The following is a 21,398-nucleotide window of genomic DNA, read 5'->3' as shown; positions in this document are numbered from 1 at the left end:
CCCTTGTACAACTCTTGAATAGAGCTCTACTTTCCTCTGAATCATTGTCAAAATAACATCAACTTCTTCACATTATTAGCTTTATTTTTGATTACGTGGTTCACTGATGGAAGGTGAGGTGCTTCAAACATAATTCAAGCACTTCTCTTCCAGGTTTAAGCACTTAATGCCTATCGGTGAAGTAAAGTAAGTATTTTAAAAAAAGGCATTAGGCCCTGGCCTCAGATCTTTTTACATAACGCAGTACTCTTGCCTCATATACCTTGAAAGGTAATTTGGCTTTCATTAAACGTTTGGAGATTGATTTCATATCATTACTATACCAATCTTTATCCCAAACTTTAACCTCCACAAACTTTACGAAAATGTCATAATATTCAGAGGGCAGAGTAATTGTTTGTGTTTTCTTAGTTCTTTACAATAAGGCCAAACATCTTGTTAGGAAGCAAAAAAGCTGTGCCCATGCATTGAGAAATAATCCTGAAAAATTTAGATAACAGCAGAATCTTGAAAAATGGAGATGTCGAGTTTTGTGAAAATTTGCTATATTCAGACGCCTTTTACGACGGCAAATATTCAGTTTCGTCGTATTTTCTGTTAGCCATTGTATGAGGTTCATACTAAAGTACTAGAATCCGTTAAAGACACTTTTTTTTTTTTTTTTTTTTTTTTTTTTTTAATGGCGTTTGTTGGGTTTTGTTAAAACGGTCCTCAATTTCACACATACAAATCCAGGAATAACGATGACGGTTTTCTATTTTAATTCACTGTTTTGTGTAACAGGGGAATTATATACAGGGATAGTTGGAAGATTTAAATATTAAAACAAATTACTCCCCTCAAAAAGAATAAGTGGCGGCCTAGCAATTGTCTATTCTGTCTTCTTGCTCTTAAAAATATACATCTACTTTTTCCAAAGGAGTACTGTTTTGAAATTCTAACACTCAACTCACGAGTTACACAAGACTACACTGAGATGAACTTATGTTTCTGTATTTGTACTTCGGCTTATTAATTTCGGTAACTCGTAAGCTGTATCTTTAACGAAGCAATATTAAAACATAAACAGTGTTTTTTTATATATAAAATAAAGTAAAAGTGAACTGGTCATAAATAACATTCTCCACACTTTCATGAAAATTAAGGAGTTTCAAGGAAAACTTAGCTAGAAGAAATGTTCATCTCGAAAAAGACTCAGATCCTGATAGTACTATAATTGTGAGGAAACAAGATAAAAATTGTTCTCCAATTTCTTCATCTTAATGCAGGCTGAACCTTCATAACCTAAAGCCTGTAACTGTTTCATTCAAATTAGCAATTTTCAAGTTACCAAATTAATAAACGGAAGCATAAACACAAGGACACTTAGAAAGTACTAGATAGTTTATAACGATGTTAATGCGTACTTGTATGAATTATAAGACTGTTTCTTAAAGCTAGAATGGAAGCTTTATGTCATGCGCTTATGCCATTTGTGGAGTGCAGTAAATTAGGATTAAATAATTAATGAAATGAAGATAAAGACACAGATAATGAGAAAATTTTAAGAAACAACGAACACGGTGTTATTTTCAAATTCACATGGTCTGAGACCGAGACAGTGACCTAAGGCTGCATCACAAAAAACAACTCTACAACTGACCTACTGTGACTCCTAAAATCACTTAAAAAAAAAAAATAAATAAATAAAGTCTATAATTAGACAAATGTTAGTACTTACTAGTTTAACTAAGTGTGGTAAGTAAAACTTCACGTTGCTGAAAAAAGAAAGAACAATTCAGCTGAGCAACATTTACAAAACAACATACTAGTTTATTTTGATAAGGTAAAAAACATACAATCGAGCGTTAAAAAATTATGGGATTTTTAAAGGAATACATTTACTCTAAAATATCGATTATTATAATTAAAGAGTGCTTAAAGGGAAAATTAGACTTTAAAGATGGTTAAATGATCTACTGATAATGGCAGAAAAAATGCAAAAGTAAAAATAATAGGACACTTAAAGGGGTGTAATTACAAGACTGAATCGTGTCTTAGAATATTCTGGTACACAACATACATGTATTTATTACAGTACAATGAATGTAGGTTAATATACTAAGTACAGCTACTCGTGTTGGATTGTCTTTAGTCATCTACCTCCCACTTCCTCGATTCAACCTTGTCTTTAGAAGCAAGGAAGTCAGTCACTGTTGTTTCGACGTCCTGCTGGTTGGTGAAGCATCATGACTTGCAAGAAGTGCGCCATTGACCGAAACAGGGAATAATCCGAAGGGGAAGGTCAGAACTATATGCCCGGTGTAGCATCAGTAGTTCGATGTCATGAATGAAGTCTCTGATTTTTTTGTTTGTTTGTTTGTTTGTTTGTTTTAGGATCGAGTGTGGTTTTGCGCTATTCTGTTGCAGCAGGGTGCACTTTCGGTTCACCAATAAAAGATATTTTTGGCGTAGTGCAATATACATCCGCTCCAACTATTGGGAATAAAGGTCAGCATTGATGGTACGAATGAACTCGAATTAAATTATCCTCTCATAGTTCTACTAGGGATGCACCGATATATCGGTATCGGCAAATGGACACCGATATTTACCGATACATTTTCCGAACTATTTTCAACTTCTTTAATATTAACAGTGATACTTATATTTCATCGGTTTCTTTTAGATTTAAAGTTGATTTAAATTATTATCAACTGTACAATCGATTTCTTTATGCATGTATACGCCTTTGATTTGCTCTACTCGTACTAAACTGATATTTTTAGTCCCTCGATGTCAAAATAGTAGTGAAGAAAAGCCAAAGGTTTTCAGTCAGGATCATCGGCGCCCGAAGAAAATTTTCTAGGGGTGCATTCCATGGTTGCTATATTACGTCTGGTATTTAATATACGTGGTTTGCTATATTACGTATACATTTTCGTGAGCCAGGGGGGTCTCACTCTGCCCTCCCCCTTCGGTCACCCATGGTAAGGATAGCAGACCCGTAATTTGAATCCCAAACGAGACAGAGGTTCCGATTCAGAAGAAAATGCTATGGAAGAAACCCACAAGACGCTCACTTTGTCATTATTTTCTCCTACTAACTGGTCAAAAACAATTAGTTCTAGAGTTAATAAATAGTTTCATCGTTTTCGACTTCGCTTTAATAACCCTCTTACTTTTTTTTTATGATATACACAGCAACACCTGGTTCAGCACGCATAATTTTGGAAACAATACAAATTTGTAATGGTAGTATCCGTTTGCATGTATGTAATAGAGACTAATAAATACAAGGTAAATATCACTCTAAATATCAATCACTGACTCCTAGAATTAAGTTTACACTATATAAGAATTTACTGCTTTTTAGTTCATTTTATCTGAGCTGGATTAAATGTAGAGGAAATATATATTTTTGTGTGGAACCTAACATGAAACTACTTTTTGTCTATGTATGTCAAATTTTGGCCTTATATCTAATATATCCTATTACAATGTTGATCATTTTATTATTCTGAAAATTTCTGATAATATATAAGAAATGTGTCTAAAAGTATCGGTGTCGGTATCAGTATCGGTGAAAAAGTGGTATCGGTACATCCCTAAGTTCTACCACACACAGAGCAAGCTCGAAACGGCCTGTTTAACGACCAAATTTGGAAGTTGGCTCTTGCTCAACCACTGTCTTTATATAATCGGATTTCCGAAGGACATTCATTTTTCATCACATGTGACAATCCGTTTCAGGAAATGCATATCACGCGGATTTTGCAGCAGTTGTCAGCACACATCCACTCTCCTCTAGGCCTGAACTAGAATCAACTCAAGTAGCATAATGCGGTAGCTCCTGATGGTTTTCTCGAGTTCGTAAAGGTGACGCACTACAGTGGATTGGTATATGCTGAGTTGGTTTGACAATCGTCGTGTGCTGGTGGATGGATTTTCCTCAATGGCGTGTCGTATGACCTCAGAATTTGTTACCCTGGGGCACGTTTCGATAATTTTACAAACTGCATGGAATTTCTAGAATCAATGAGTTGTACTGTGGTTCAGTGTACCTTTCCCTTTCGCATAATAAATGTTTAGGCTTGCGCCGCAGTGGTATGTCCCAGTTCAAACTCATACAGTAACAGTTCAAGTATCAGACGTTGTTGAGAACTCACCGTCACTACCATTAAAAACTGACTGAAAATACCGACAGAGTGGCGGACTCCGTGTTAAATAGTTTGCTTGCTACGCTACCTCTTGGCCGAGTTTGACATCATTGTTATGGTCGGTCACGGTCATCGCGGTGTATACACGCGGCTGCTCTGTAGAAATATTGCAAAACTTATAACTCATCCTTGTAAAAGATGCAGCTTAATTCTAAGCAAGTAACAGAATTTTTAAATGAATACGTATTTAGATTGTATGAAATTTCCATAGAAGTTGCTACTATTATGATTTACAGCTAATTTATAGTTACAAGTACTATTTACATGTTGTATCACAATTATTTTTATTATATACTCCAAGTTCCAGAAAAAGCCAGAAACTGTCTCTTGAAAATACCCTGCAAAATACTTTTTCACAAATATCTCAATATCTTGCTTTTAGTATTTTTACATTTTTAAAGAGCTTGTCTATTTTAACTTATGTATTATATACACCAAAATAGTAAGTAGCTCACACTACTGTGATTTTCAATTTAACCTGTGATTAGATGCTTCGTCATCACGGTTAAGTTGTTCAACACTCTACTTCATTTCTTAAATCAAACTTTCTCACCATGTGTACTGATCATCTGATACCACTGATTACCATGCAGTTAAAAGTTCTGGTTTTTCTTAGAAACTCCAAACGAAGAGTTGAAATTTATAATATTCATCAACAACGTGAGAAACAAAAGAAATATAACTTGAAGATTCTAGGATGTCATTTTTCTAATAGTAGTTTCAAAACTGTCCAAATATGGCATTTTATCATAAATTCTTAACTTTAGTTGTAAGAAACAAATAGAAAGCTATAAAAACTTTACAGAACATTCAGAAACATGAATGATCTCGATTAGTCGAATAGAAAATATTCTACGCTTAAGAGTATATTATCTCGTATTTAACTCTTAACTGGGAGCTTAATATTTTGAACGTTACTGTTTGCAAGAAAAGGATTTCCGGATGAAGCCAATTAGACATAATACTATTTCAAAACCTAGAATCGATTTTTTTCTCTCACGATAAAAATTTTATAGCTGACTGTACGATGGTAAAGAAATATAAGTTTTATATTAACGGAAATATTGTTGATGATCACCGAACAATAAATTTTCAGCAGGAAATAAACTAGACGGAACTCTAGCTTCAATTCTGGCTTTCTTCCCTTCCTATTCGGACAAGTAAAAATCTGAAATGCGGTGGATTGATAGAAGTTGTCAAAAACTAAGGAAGATGATTAAGTGAAAATAAAGAAAAAGACAATGTTATCTACTACAGAGATCATTATGTTCAAATTCGTGATTCTGTGCGTTAGAGTTAAGCGTTCATCATTATGAAATGTGATCCGTAAAAATTATATATATCAGGTATATATATTAAAAACCGGTCACCAAAAAAATCAAAATAATATCTACATATATACACCTCGTATAATCCACGTGAGTTTTCCAATCAAGGCAGTTTAGTGATAAACGTATTCTCTTAATACTAAATTCTTTAAGATGCTTCAGCTCAGAATAATAACGAATCTGAAAAAGAAAGAAAAATATATCTGAATCATGGAAAGAAACTCCCACAAAAAATGCAAAAATATAGTTCAGAATGGTCATGCCACTATATTCAATTTAACAAATGAACCATTATTTCCTAAAATAATTTCGTATGTAGTTATTTAGACAAACCAGATTATCAATTGGGTTCAATGCTAATAAATATCCATGCTCATAGTGAAGAATTAATAACTAATGTTGACAAATAATTAAGTAACTTATCCTATAGAAATGAATATGCAACATTTTCCAATTCAGAAATCAGCTAAAATTTATTTCGTAAACGAATAAATGACGAAATCATTAATGTCAAACTAAACTAAAATAATAATAACTTCGTACAATAATAATGTTATAGATAATTGTATCACTGAAGTAACAGAATGCATGCTTTTCCTATTGGACTCTTCATGCATTTGCATGTTCGAATGTTCATGATAACTTTCGCAAAATTTGTCCGAATTTTTCCATTCAAGTACTTTCTTTCATGCCGAAGAAATAAGTATCTCGTTTAGGATTAAAAAGCGTCAACAATTAAAGGATAAAATCAATCTACGCTTGGAGTTTTCCGCATTTACACAATGTAATAGGAAAACAACTTTTCTCTATAATTTTAGTTTTTTTTTTTCTTTTCTTTCTTTCTTTTAAAATCGAATATAGTATACATTTTCTTTAGTTTCCAAAGCATCGCAACTGCTTCGGTTGAAGTCGGTCAAGAATAATTATTTATTTGTATCGTATCACATACAGTACATTAGTCATTTTAACCTGAAACATATAACAACAGTAAAAGGTATATTACATAAAAATCAGAATATCACCAAAAAGCATTTAACAAAATTTATACAAGGTGGCATAGAGTAAAGAGAAATTTTGGAGTATATTGTTCTATGTTGGTAGGGTTCAGTGATTTATTTGTGGATTTTGTAGAAGGGGGGAATTTTTATAAAGGATTGCTACTAAAACGTGAAGCTGAATTATTGTACTTTATAACAGATTATATAGCCTATGAAAAGGGTATTTTCCCTGGGAAGACTGAACTAAGAGACAAGGAAGTCAAAACTTAGAAGGGGGGAAATTCCCAGGCTTCCGTGGCTACAAATAAATCCCTGGTAGGGTTCTACTGATGTTATTTTATTCCACAATAGCATCAGAGACATGTATGAACGATCAGTAAACAATATGAATCTACAGTAAAATCATTTTACAAAGACAATTACTGCTAAGAAGCCACAATATAAGAATTCTGACGTCAATTCCAACTTCACCGTCATGATAAAGTTTCGTCAGCTCATGCAACAAAGACTAGGGTTGAGAATTTTGAAACAAGAGGTTCGGCACTAAGCAAGAAAGATCTATGAAATTCTTTACGATTAATTCCTTCACTAATATACGCGGGTGATTGGTTAAGGGTACCAATTTGTTAACACATTCAACAACTTTATATACGTTGACTTCAGTTACTGATACGCATGTTAGTAATTTTGAAGTTAATGTAGATAAATGTCCCTACTTTATCATCCCATGCGGAAGATAAAAGAGACTACCAAGTAAATATCTCTTCTGGGAAAAGAGTTGATGTAGAAAAAGTTTTCTGTTACAGATATGAAAGAAATTATCCTGTTATTCTAAATCCTTACATTACAGATACCTTAATGTGTGAATTCTAAAATCCATATGAATTGACTAGACAAATACACAAAACATGTTAAAGAAGACCTGAAAGTAATTCGGAACAGTTAACCCGGGAAAAGTGCGTGGAAAGGAGCCATAAAAAAAACACTGCCAAAGATGCTTCTATAAGCGTACAAATAAGTACCCAGTACATTTTCTAAACGTCTCTTCTTCATTTTACAAAATTCTTGAAGGAAGGAAAAAAAAACTATCAATGATTCAGAAACATATCGGAAATATGAAATATTTTGTTTAGTATATTTATCTTGGTAATAGTTTTATTTATTTATTTATTTATTTCAATCAAATTGGCATTACCAAATATTGAAAAAAAAAAAAAAAAAAAAAAAAACTTTGGACACGAGTCACTTTGAAACTAAAGCTAGGATAGAGACGTTTCGGTATTAATCCTCCGGGACAAGAGAGATTTTGTTTCGAATTTGTTAGAGGGAGACTTTATTTTTGCCAATTAAAATTTGTTACAGAAATATATTTATTTTGCCAACTAAAATTTATTACAGAAATATTATATATACTTTGCCAATTAAAAGTTGATTACAAGAATGCCCATTTTAAAAGTTGCGCTTACATATTAGCTGAATTCTTTTCTCAGACACTTCCAACAAACACCAACAACATAATTTCAGAATTCTAGCACATTTGCACCAATGTTTTGCTGCCACTATCAAATTTCGGAGCATACCAGAAGATATCAAAAAGTCTGTGTAATCACCTAGCTGATGACGAACTATGAATCCCATTGGACATGCATTTTATAGCTAGGTCCTTGTATGTTAACCATGCAAATTCTGGACTCGTTTGAACATTTTTTTTTTTTTTTAAAGGTAAATCACTGAAGGTGCGATGTTTGATAAGTTTAAGCACGGAGCGACTCCATCTTCACGGGAAATCAGCAAAGCAGATCCACGAAAAGACTAAAGAAGTCTATGGGGATGAAGCCCATCAAGGTAGCCACGTGGAAGCGGCAAATCCAAACTGGACACATGATTACCACGGACGCTCCTAGGTCTGGAAGACCATCTTTCACTGATGATGCCGCCTTGACGAAGAAAGTTGAGATCACAAGAAGACAGGAAGATAACTAATGAAATTGTTATATGTATGAGTTATGGGTCTGCCTGGAATATCTTCACAACCAGATGCCTCTTCAGAAAGTTTCAGCACGGTGAGTGCCACGACTGTTCACACTTTTCCAGAAGGAATTGTTAAGACGCTGCAAGAGAAATGCTGCTCCGTTATGAGGTGGATGAAAAGAACTTTTTCGGCAGACTAGTGACAATGAATGAAAGTTGGCTTATCTTTATGACTTTATGATCCAGAAACAAAGGAAATGAGCAAACAATGGAAACACCCCTTCTTCCCCACCCGCTAAGAGGCACGAGATCAGAAGCCTGCCGCCAAGGTGATGCTTTCCGTTTTCTGGGACTGTGAATGGGTCATCATGACAGATTACTTACCACAGGGGCAAACTATTACCAGTATCTATTATTCCAATCTTCTAAGTTACGAAATGCAGTGAATGCAATGAATGCAGTGAAATTAGAATATAAAATATTGCCCTCTCCTATACTCAACGGACTTAGGACAAAGTGACTTCTTTCTCTTTCCAGAAATGAAGCGTCCACTCAGAGCACGCCATTTTGACAATAGGGATGATGTCATTTCTGAGGCTCAACTGTGGTTTCAAAACCAATCTGCAGACTTTTACAAAATGGGATTACGAAAAGTGAAGAACCGCTGGCAAAAATGTGTCGCTAGGCACAGTGACTTCGTAGAGAAGGACTAATAATATCATGGTGTCAGAGTTCTTCAGAGTGGATTTCTTCTAGATGACTGCACGACCTTTTTGATACCCCCTAGTTGCACTGAATCCATAGTTGTTGTTTGCTGCTTTCCTTTACTTCTCCGTTGTGGCGTTGAGGAACCACATGCTTTAGTATTAAAACGTCTTGGGTTATTTTCCTTCTATTCGAGCAGACACTAATGGAACATGTGAATATTTTACTTAAATCTTCTCCCCTACGTGGTTACTGTTGAAATGTTGAGGCAATTATTTGGATGGCTGGCGTTATGTCTTTTCTACATTACGTTTCCACATATCAATACTACGCATCTTCTTCCTTACTTTCTCTGATGGAGGCCGCGGTGACTCAGTGGTAGAGCGATCACCTCTGGTGCATGGGGTCCCTCGTTCTATCCCAGCTCGCGCCAAGTGAACTTTATGGTGCACAAACACTGCGTGCGTGTGTTTTCTCGGGGTTCTCCCGTTTCCCCCACTTTCTTCAATCCACCATTTCATTCATTTCTCATCATCATCGTTTCCTTTAGCCTACGCGGCATAATCGTGGGACGTAAAGATTTCATTTCATTTTTCCTTTCTCTGGTAAATATGGTGTTAACAACATTCTTCTCATATATATATATCTTGGTTCTTCCCTCTACTTTAACGTATCTGCAGTGAATACTTTTTTTTCTTTTAATAGCAAAAAGAGCGTTCAGTATACTCTATAAGTTACTCGTGCTACTCCACAATAACATCGCAGTAAGACAAAACTAATGATTGAAACTTTTTGAAATTTTGCAGTTATAACCCATAATACCTCAACATTTTTTCGAGAGAGAAATAAATGCAAACCCTGCAAAATTCAATTGTTTACCGTTATTTTCTATCTTACTGTTGCATCGGACAAGAGACGCTTTGGAAAACAAGTGACCGATAACAATTCAATGGTGAACAAGAGATGTTTTGCATCAAAAATTATTCTCCTTCGCTGTGCGCCATGTTGTTTACAAGATCCCTTATGAAAAAAACTCACGTCTCAAACTGCATTTTTAAAAATTTAAGACAGTTTTGACAGGAAATCAATACAGAAACAGAAAGATATGACCTCGAAGTATTAAATGCTACGGAATCTGTTTTCGAAAAAAGTGAACAATAGTTATTTTAATAATTAACTCGACAATTATTCTTCACTTTTTTTTCAATAGCTATCAGTAAACTGAGGACACAACACTCATTCAATTTATCAATTTCTGTAATGATTTCGTCTAGGTTAATACATTTATGGTAACGAGTTTGGCACCCTTACCAGTTTAAGAAATACCGCGATGTCACCAGCAGTTGTGTACAGATGTGCAAGCCTTCTGTGGTACCTATTGCCTTGTATCTCAGTTTCCACTGAAAGAGATTGCGTTGAAGAACACTTTGACAAATTCCCAAAGACCATTGAATGTTTGCGGTTGTCGACGACGCCACAGCGATTGTTTCAACAATGGGAACCCACAAAAATCCATGGAGGATGCATTCGAGCTTTTCACAGGAATGTCTGTAAACGGAAATGTATCAATTCCTGTTTCACCTGTTATCCGCTCCATGCACGTCACCTTTGATTGGACACCTTGTCCTGGTGAATGGCAATACTAGATGTGTGTCTGCCATACATACAATATCATGGCGGTGCAGTAGCTCCAAAATGTTTGTTTAGTAATAAGCTGCACTTATTTTAACCTCTATGTTCACTATGCGTACGGTAAATTAGCAATTAACCTATTATAGAGTAACACGGGTGCCCGTTTTGTTGCGATTCAACATAGTACAAATTACTTTCTTTAACATATGGAAACCTTTTGGCATACACTGTTTAAATTTCACGAGAACTATAACTAATCTCGGTTATAGTTCACTAGAACTATAACTAAGCCTTTTGTCCTGCAAATCAATACACAACACTTTTGAACACAGCCGTGGGCGTATTCATGCGTGCTGCTACCTAGTGATCCAAGTCGTTACCATAAAGTGAAAAACTCTCTCTATTAAATAATCATTTACTTCAGGTAATCACATAAGGAAAGCTCCTAAACTTACAAACTCTAAAATTAAGTATAATGCATTATCCGGAACGAAACAAATTCACTATAAATCTAATACAAAAATTTATAAAGGAAAATATTAAATTTAGCTGATTTAACTGAATCAAAATTCTCTTCAAAATCTTCAGTATTTGTTAAAAAGAATTATATTCTACGTATGAAACTGAAAATCTGTATGTAATTTAATAATTTGTACAGAATACGAATTATAGACACACCAAATTAAACAGTACCCCACTCCCACTTATTAATATGTATTCCCACTTTACTAAACAACAACGCATCTTTTTTTTTCACAATACTATTTCCTATCCAACCAATCTTAAAGTATTTTTTCCCATAATATAAATGAATTTATATTTCACAAACTATGCTAAACAAAATAGAAGTTTGTGTAAAATAAAAATAAATGTCTATTTACCACATACCCCATCTCTACTATTAAATAAGACTACAGAACTTTACTTCTATGATACAAAATTGGCTTAAGAGTGAAACCCCTTTGACAGTTGACAGACAGGAAGTTGCTATGTTTTACCCCGCGCTTTTCCTGCCCTCTAGTGCCAATACAGTTCCACCATGAGAACAGGTCAGTTGATGGATGCTAGCATTAAACTTCCGTCCATATAACTATTCACGGAGCGATACTACGTTCTATTCCACAAAAAATACAAATAATTTTCAATTAATATGGCAAATTTACAATATTAAACACTAAACAGGTTTCAAAAATCCAGATATATTTGTTAAATCCTCATATGCTATTTATTCTCTAATTCATTTTTTAAAACCGATTTTCCCCGAAAAGTTTCAAACATTTTAAACTAAACGCTTTGCAGGGACTTAAAGACTTAATTATCAATATAATTGATAATGCATATTAAATACGTAAAAAATTAATTCTAATCATCAGGTTATTAGTTTATTTTTTACGTTTATAATATACTGCTCTCGACTCAGATGAATTACTATAGTAACTACACTAATGAAGTGCTACGCACGTAAGCACTAATTTGACATCCTTCTTTTACATGATATTGAAAATTTAATATCTTAGTAACAGAATATTAAACTAAATAATTTGGAAACCTTAATCGAAAATACTTACTCTATTCATGGAAAGATTTAATTCTTCAATTTTTCGAAGGGGAGAATTCATAGCAGTCTTTTCAAGAAAAGCTAAGCTTTCAATATTATTTCCCTTCAACGACAGTACTTTAACATTTGGGAACTCTATGCAGACTATTCGATCTACAAGTTCGAATATAGATTGTGTTGATATTAGGAACAGTTGTGAAGCACTTTTGAAAGCTGAAAAAAATAATATATATATGTATTATACTGTAAACGTAGCAAATAAAGTGTTTTACAAAAGTGAAAACAATACATCAACGTTGCATGATTGATTGACCAATTATGGAGTTTTGGTGAAAGTAGTAGTGGATTGAAAATTACATATTCCAATAAAAATTAAATGCCATGTCGTAACATACTTTGATTCTGTAACATTGAACTTTCTTGTTAACTCTGAATTTAGAAACTACATAGATATTCCAAGATACCTGTAATATACATCTGCAAATTTTTTAGTTAACACAAACTATTCTAAACAGAGATACAAATATAACACTGTGTAAAGAAGATTTTGTTTCCTGGATTGTATATTGTGTTATATAGGGGGCCACCTCTCGGAAATAAGTGTAGCTCACATTTTTATGTCCCCCCCCACAGTTTCTGAAAAATGACCCTGTTTGTTCTCGAACTTGAAACGGACATACTGTATTCACATGGTCGTTATTTTCGTAGGTTGATAATACTAGTAAAAGTGTTTCATAAATAGCAGCAATGATTTGCAAAACACAATTATTATTCTCATTCGATTAGAGTTTAGCATCCATTTCAGTAACAATGCTATATGAGACATGGACCTACAACTTTTGCAAGGTGTTTTATTACGCGTTAATGTTATATTAAAAATATTGTAATTTGAAGTAGGTAAATAGCATAAATATGAACTACAAAAGTGTTCTAAAAACCGACAAGTGTTAGACTTGAAACTAACCAATGAGAAGGAAAATAATCTTCATATGGAGACTTGAAACTATTTTATCGTGTTAAGTATAAACAGTGAACCTGTACACCGCAACGGTAGTGTAAAAACAGTGATTTTCTTCAAAATCATCTATGTGCAGCATAATGCCATCTAGATGCATGTTGAGCACACAAATTGTAAGTGTTCTGCTACATTTGTAGGTAATAAAAATCGTAGTGAAGAAAGATTACTTGCAGTTTTAATAAGACCGATCTGATTTATCTCCGGTGTAAGATTGGTGACGAAGACAAAATATGGGCGCCATACGCTGCTCGTCTTGTTCAGTCTCTCTTAGAACATGGCTCTATGGAAGAAGAAAAGCAATGCAATGCCATTCGCTGTCCCTATGATTTAATAGGAACTAAAAGATTATGTATCTGACTATTACATCTGTTTGACGGTAGTTTCTGGGAATACATCTAATGCGGAACATACTATATATCCTAATCTATCGTCAGATATTCGACATTTCCCGCATTCTGAAGAACTCTATATGTCAAACCAGATGTACATGAAATCGATAGCAAACACTACAATGAGTTCGAAGCAATGCACACTGATTTCAGTGTGTGAGATAAAAACATTTTCCTCTTGATCGAAGAAATCACGTTTAATATGTCAAAGTAAATTAAATAACATAAGACGAGACTTGGGAATTGTCAAAAAGAAAACGAGACTTGGGAGTTGTCAAAAAGAAAAGCAAAAATTCTGGCTTCGATGTTACAGGAAAAAGTGATGGCACCTGATGGAAAAAGTTATAAAGATTTCATGTATCAAAAACTCGAGAAAAAAAATTATACCCTTTTCCTCAAATGTTGGTAACATTTACTTCTATACCTAGATAATGATATTGCTGGATTGATGGCGGTATTTCCACGAATGTAAGTCAGATAGAAGACTGTTGTCTTTCCATCGACTCATCAAAGACAAGTTTGAAAGCTCTTCTTCTTCAGATAGAAAATAAACTACCTTCAATCCCTTTGGTTACACTACTAACACTAAAGACATTTATGCAACAATGAAACTTCTTCAATACATTGAGTACAAGGAACATAACTGGAAAAACATGTGCTAGTTTCAAGATTATTTTTCTTCTCATTGGTTTGCAAACTGACTATACAAAATTCTGATGCTTTCTGTGTTACTGAGATAGCTGTGACACCACTAACAGTCACTACATTATGAAGGATTGGCCTCGATGGAAACTAATATTTCGATGAAAAGAACATATCTGAAGAACTTTTAGTTGCAGAATAATCCTGTCACCACTTCAAATAAATCTTGGACTTAACGCAGAACTCTGAAGACATTGGACAAAAAGATTGATGTATTCAAATAAATAGAATAAGAATTCCAAAAAATCAGTGTCGCAAAATTAAAGGAAAGGGCTTTCATTGGTTCCCAAATTAGAGTTTTATGAAAGAACCCCAATTCAAAAGTCTAGCAGAAAAAGGAAAGTCAGCTTGGCATTGTTTTAAAATAGTAGCAGACAACTCTAACACGACTATAAAGAATTGCTGCAAAGTTTCACACAAAGTTACAGACAAATGGGGTGCAAGAAGTCTTTAAAAATTCACTTTCTTTAGTTACATTGATTTCTTCAAAACACATACTCTATAAGAATCAGTGCTGAACATAGTGACAAATTTTGTCGCGAAATACTTCATTGGCGAAAAGATACCAAGGTAGATGGACACCAATACTATTAACCAATACAATGTAAATGGTAGATTACTACTATAACTTAAAGAGAGACTACAAGAAGTAATCAATATAAAAAGGAAGTTTTTACTTAGATCCAAATAATGTCAGGTACTCTTTCCTTCTATCTAACTTAACTTAAAAAAAATGGACAAAAGTGAATGTTGTAAAATGAATATTATATATATATATATATATATATATATATATATATATATATATATATATATATATATAGTGTTTCAGATAAAACGTCCAGTGCTTATAAATCAGAAACGGCTGAGAATAAATAATAAGATAAAACAAAAACTGAGATAGGAAAATGTCATAGGACACAACACATGATGTTGTTGTGGTGACCCCCAGGGCCTTCTTGAAGGGGGCCAACTTTAAATTTTCAAATGGGAACATGTATTGAATTATACCTCATTCGGTAGTCCTTGAAAAACGAAACAACTTTTGTAGGAAACAATTTTCGATTTGGGCCACCGTTTTAAAAATGGCCGCAAAAAGTGGGTCCTGTATCAATTTGAAGTTTGACCCCTTCACGGAGGGCCCTGAGGGTCACCACAACACCACCACTTGATATGCTTTATCATCGTTCCCTATCTCAGTTTTTGTTTCATCTTTGTATTCTCAGCCGTTTTTGATTTATAAGCACTGGACGTCTTATCTCATACAGGACCCACTTTCTGCGGCCATTTTGAAAACGGTGGCCCAATTCGAAAATTGTTTCCTAGAAAAGTTGTTTCGTTTTTCAAGAGCTACCGAATGAGGTATGATTCAATACATGTTCCCATTTGAAAATTTGAAGTTGGCCCCTACGTCCCCTTCAAGGAGGGCCCTGGGGGTCACCACAACAACACCATGTGATGTGCCCTATGACATTTTCCTATCTCAGTTTTTGTTTCATCTTTTATTCTCAGCCGTTTCTGATTTATAAGCACTGGACGTTTTATCTGAAACACCCTATATATATATATATATATATATATATATATATATATATATATATATATATATATATATATATACGGGGTGGGCCATTTTAATCAATCCACGGAAATATCTGAAAAATGATAAGACAGAAGAAATGTTTGAAGTACACATATATAAGGGGGAAAACCAATTCCGCCAAAAGTAATCCTCTCCGCCCCCCGTAAATGGGGGTAACGGGGGCCAACTTTGAAATGTCAAATGGGAACATGGGTCGAGTAATACCTCGTTCGAAAGGTCTCGGAAAACTAAGTAACGCTGTACCAAAAGATGTTTCACATTTAGCACCAGTTTCAAAATGGCCGCCATGATATGGTTCGGAAACTCCAGTACCCGTAGTATGAAAACCATAGAAGGTAAATGAATGGAACAAAATTGAAATACGTAAATATCATAGGGCATATCGAATGGTTTGATCCCTGTGATCCCAGCGGCCTCCCTGAAGGGGTCTTGGGGGCTAACTTCAAAATTTCAAATAGTAACATGAGTCGAGTGGTACGTCGTTCGATAAATCTTGCAAAATCAAACATCTTGCAGGAGAAAACGATTGAGGTGAAATGGCAGTGTTCTCAAAAGGCCGCCGAAACAGTATCCGTGTCAGAGGAAAGGATTAGTACCCGTAGTATGAAAGCGATTGGAGATAAATCAACAGAAGAAAAACTGGAGTAGGTAAGTGACGTAAGGCACATCGAGAGGTTTTGTCGGGGTGACTCCACTGAAAGGTATCCGGGACCAACTTGAAAATTTCAAATAGCAACTTGAAGCGAGTAACATCACGTTACATAGACAAATGAATATCAAACAGCTTCTGTAAGAATATTTTCGACATGAGACACCGTTCTCAAAATGATCGCCAAGACATGGTGAATGTGTCTAAGAAAACGTCCAGTGCCCATAGTATGAATACGGTTAGAGAGAAATAAAAAAAAAAAAAAAAAAAAAAAATTAAAAAGGAAAACCACGGAGGCGTTCCAAGGCTCGAGAATGATACAACAGAGATAAAAATTACAGAGTAAAATTGCCATAATGTATAGAGAGAAATCCAAGTCCTGCAAAATAATCTCTTCCTGCGCTCTGTATGTGAGTGGGGTGGAAAGTAACTGTGAAAGTTCAAATGAAAACTCTACTTTAATTTGCAAATTAAGGCTACGCTACAAATAGGTATGGTGTGGTTGAAACATTTGTTTGTAAGGAAGTGACTAAAAATGTGAAATTTTATTTGAATGGTAACGCATATCTGTAAGGCTGAGTATGATTTGATGCGAAAACAGAAGGAACGTTATACGAAAGAAGTTGTCGAATAATGCAGTTGCTGGAACTTACAAACGTGTGAATTTGCTAATCTCCGTCGCCACAGAAACTTTTATGCAATGCGTGCTGGTTATTCGGAAAGCATTTCGGGGATATACGTACACACTGTTTCGTCCCTCAAGCTCACGATATGACATGAATGCTAATAGTTAAACAAAATGTAACTGTGGCCATCCGCATTAACTCAGTGCACCAACTCTCTATCCATGAAATCTGCCTTCCAAACAGCATTGGGTAAGTCAAGCGTACGCCCGAACCGTTGTCCGGTCGGACATTGAAATTTTGAAGTTAGCCCCCAAGACCCCTTCAGGAAAACCGCTGGAATCACAGGGATCATATCATTCGATATGCCCTATGATATTTACGTATTTCAATTTTGTTCCATTCATTTACCTTCCATGGTTTTCATACTACGGGTACTGGAGTTTCCGAACTATATCATGGCGGCCATTTTGAAACTGGTGCTAAATATGAAACATCTTTTGGTACAATGTAACTTAGTTTTCCGAGACCTTTCGAACAAGGTATTAGGCCGCACCTCCATTGCTTCCGAATGCGATTGCGAATTTCCCAGCACGTGCAAATAAATAGGAGTGCCTCGACTAGTTCCGACCTGCGAATTGCGAAAACCGACGAAAAGATGCGAATGCGAACGATCCCAACATGCTGGGATTGTTCGTCCGAACTCGTGTGAACGGAGGGTCGTCTGGAGGGAAATTGAGCGCTACGTGACAGAAGAAAGTTTGTTTTGCGTGAAAGCAGACGACGTTGCGAAATGCGGAGATAAAAATAAAAATGGAAATAGATATTGATGCTTTAATAAATTGTGTATTTGATAAAGTTCATGGTGAACCAAACTCATCCAGATTACCACAAACGACAAATCGTGAACAAATTATGGGCAAATGTAAGTAAAGAACTTGGTTTGGAAGGTGTATATATATATATATATATATATATATATATATATATATATATATATATATATATATATATATATATATATATATATATATATAATTTTCTTTGTTTTCTCTTTAAAATATGAAGATTTAATTAATACACGAACAGCAACTTTTTATTCAATTTATATTTCCTCTTCGTTCCTCAAATAATGATTTAACGAAGACATGTAATTATTCACTTCATGTTTCTTTTTGTCCACGATAATATTGTTTCCTTGCCTATAAGTCTGAACTTAGGAACAAAGGAACCCAAACACAATTGGCAAAATATACAAATGTTAAGAACTGATAAGGTGGTTGGTCAATCAAAATGAAACTAGTGAGGATTATCCTTGTAGACAAACAATACTACGTCAGTTGGAAGGGTAGTCAAGACAACACTGGAACGAACATTGAAACTCACAAGTACTGTGTGTTGTAAAAGTACTTACTTAATTGTAGTATGTATTACACACACAAAAAAAAAAAAAAAAAAAGGACAAATTTTAAAAATCAAAAGCCGAGAAAATTGGCATTTTCCATTAATTTTCTCAAATAAAACGCAGCCTATTTATGAAAACATGGATGCCTGAACTTAAAACGACTATGTACCACTTACTACAAAACGGAACAATTTGCTTTTGAGCTATTTCCTACATTTCGCTATGTCAACACAGCAACATCTAAATAATGCACCACCACTGGTTCTATTTTTAACAAATTTGCGTTCTGTTACATATTTTAATAAATAAAACTAATGTTTTTAATTATTATAATCATCTTCAGAAAAAAAATAAAAGCAGCACAAAAAATAGACAAATTAGGCTTATAGTATGAAGTATCTATATTTGACGTACCTTCATCCAGATGAAACATATCCAAATCGAGCGTCGATGTATGAGGGATGTATCTTCTTCTGACGACGAAATTCAAAGAGTGCACAAAACTAGCATATATTTTGGGCACTACAGAATAAACAGGTTCAATACACATTACCTGTAGTGAACAAAAACAACACTTTATTGAAACAAGTTTGAAGTAAACGATAACAACAGTTTATTGAAAACTGTTAAAGCCCCACATTTTTGTAGAAATAAAAAAAAATAGATGAGAAAACAAATGAATAATGATGTAAGAGTTAGTTGAGTGAATACAGTGGGAGGAAACATGACAGTCCAGAAATATTTATAGTATATCGTGTATATATAGATGTCTATCAAAATAATGGAGACATAGTTTACACAAGTTAGTTTCTTGAAGTCTACCGGCTCATTTCAGCACCAAGGCCGTATTTGAGACGTGAATCTACAGTTTAAGGTGGAATTCGAACCACCGTAATGCGTTCAAATTCCAATCCGGGAAACGAATCCGAGACCACGTGCAACAAAGGCACATGCGCTAGTCACTAGACCAGTAGGGAGGGCTACAACACGTAAGATGTATGAGATGGTAACCCTGACAGTGAATATGCAGCGCCTGGCCGTTATTAGCAGTGTGTTAGATGGTTGTATGTAGTATGTCAGGTGGGAGAGAAATGAGGCACCTGTTGAAACGGGTAGGGTTATGATGCAAAATAAAAGATCTTTCTGAGTTTCAGAGGTCAAATTAGTCTGTGGAGGTGTATTTAAGGTGTTAGACGTGTTAAGAGGAATAGTGTTTAAGGTGGTTTCGGGCTACACAACTTACGACGAAGTAACACCGGCGAAGAGTAAAAGAGGACGGAAGAGAAACCTCAGTGACAGGGATCATCGAGAATTGAAGAGGACTGTCATCAACAACCGTACACTGAACGCGGTAAAAGTGTCTGCGGAACTCAATCAGCACCTAGCCTATTACAACAATCATTGTCCGACGCGAGTTGCACAATCTGAACATCGGAGGTCGGGTTTCAAGTTCCATCGTACGTAGCTCACTAGTACTAAGCAACGACCATAAGGGAAGTGTAAAATTGATCTACATCGAAAAATCAGTGTGTGTAAGTATATGATACAGAGAGTCGGTTTGTCAAGTATCTAAATATACAATTGCACACAGAACGTAGTGCACCTAAGGAAATATATACAACAGTAAAAGTATCAGTTACATTTTCATTTCCTCCAATGCTTGAATATGCTTATTTGCCATCTTCCGTTTCCCTTTGTTCTGCTCGACTTGAATTTTTTGTAGTTCACTCATCTTCAAGGATGCGGTCTGGATCATTGTCTGGGCAACACTAACGTCAGCCATGTCCTTCTTTGATAGCGCAGAAGATAATCTTGTCTGAGAATTTTTCATCAGTCTAGTAGTTACTTTCATCTCCTTCTGTACTGTAACGTTCATTCCTTTAATTTCTTCAAAGACAATTCACTCTTGGAAACTTCCTTTGATATAGCTTCTTGCTTCGCATTTCTTAACGCACTTTCTTCTCTGGAAATCTTTGTCACTGCAGCCTCTTTGGATCTGCACTCTTTTAAATAAAGATTATACTTTCTCCAGGCGTTCTGAATAGCATTTATTAATTGCTTTGTAACAGGTAGGTTCCCAACTTTTCCTCCATACATTCTAATGGCTGTCCTTTACAGTCCTCCAACCACCCACACCTTATTTCCTTATGTTATTTTCACAAGTGGAAGTAGCAATGCCACAAAAATATAGGAGGTTTCGTTAAAATGTAGGAAATATAGGAGCACTGGAAAGCATGGGATCGTTGTAAGAAGTGCAATGATTGTAGGGGGAATGTGTTCAATAGCTTTGTGTTCCCACTGACCTTTCTACACCTGTTAGGTTGAAAGCTCATTAGCCTGGCTCCCGTACTATGTATATTTCATCTAATGAATCCTAGAAAATATGATTAAAATTTACGTATAAAGAGCGAATCGACGCATTACGCAGACATTATTACTGGTATAAAACAGACATTTATTGTACATGGTGTGATTACATATTCTTCTCTGCGACAAGATTTTTAATGAAATCTGTTCTAATAGTCCAAGGACATCATAAAATAGTTTAATGGTTTCAGATGCTCGTGATCGATAAATGGCTTCTGTTTTAACATCTCACTTTTGACGCACTACACAAA

At 34.9% G+C, this 21,398-nt stretch overlaps 1 protein-coding gene across 5 annotated transcripts in view; it reads right to left on the bottom strand.

The window, feature by feature from the left end:
* Positions 1–21,398, bottom strand: part of LOC145694949 (uncharacterized) — a 210,110-nt gene that overhangs the window by 116,119 nt on the left and 72,593 nt on the right. For all 5 annotated transcript variants that reach the window (XM_081771742.1, XM_081771743.1, XM_081771745.1 and 2 more), the window contains 4 exons: positions 19,195–19,333; positions 12,402–12,604; positions 5,604–5,707; positions 1,721–1,757 (listed from right to left, as the gene is read on the bottom strand). In XM_081771742.1, coding sequence (XP_081627868.1) covers positions 1,721–1,757; positions 5,604–5,707; positions 12,402–12,604; positions 19,195–19,333 — 483 coding nt within the window. The remainder of the gene's footprint in view (positions 1–1,720; positions 1,758–5,603; positions 5,708–12,401; positions 12,605–19,194; positions 19,334–21,398) is intronic.

The sequence above is a fragment of the Thermobia domestica genome, chromosome 9 (assembly GCF_964235325.1).
Source record: "Thermobia domestica chromosome 9, izTheDome1.hap1.1, whole genome shotgun sequence".
In the NCBI taxonomy this organism is placed as follows: domain Eukaryota; kingdom Metazoa; phylum Arthropoda; class Insecta; order Zygentoma; family Lepismatidae; genus Thermobia; species Thermobia domestica.
The sequence above is the reverse complement of the archived record's forward strand: the minus strand, read 5'-3'. Positions and strand labels throughout refer to the sequence as shown.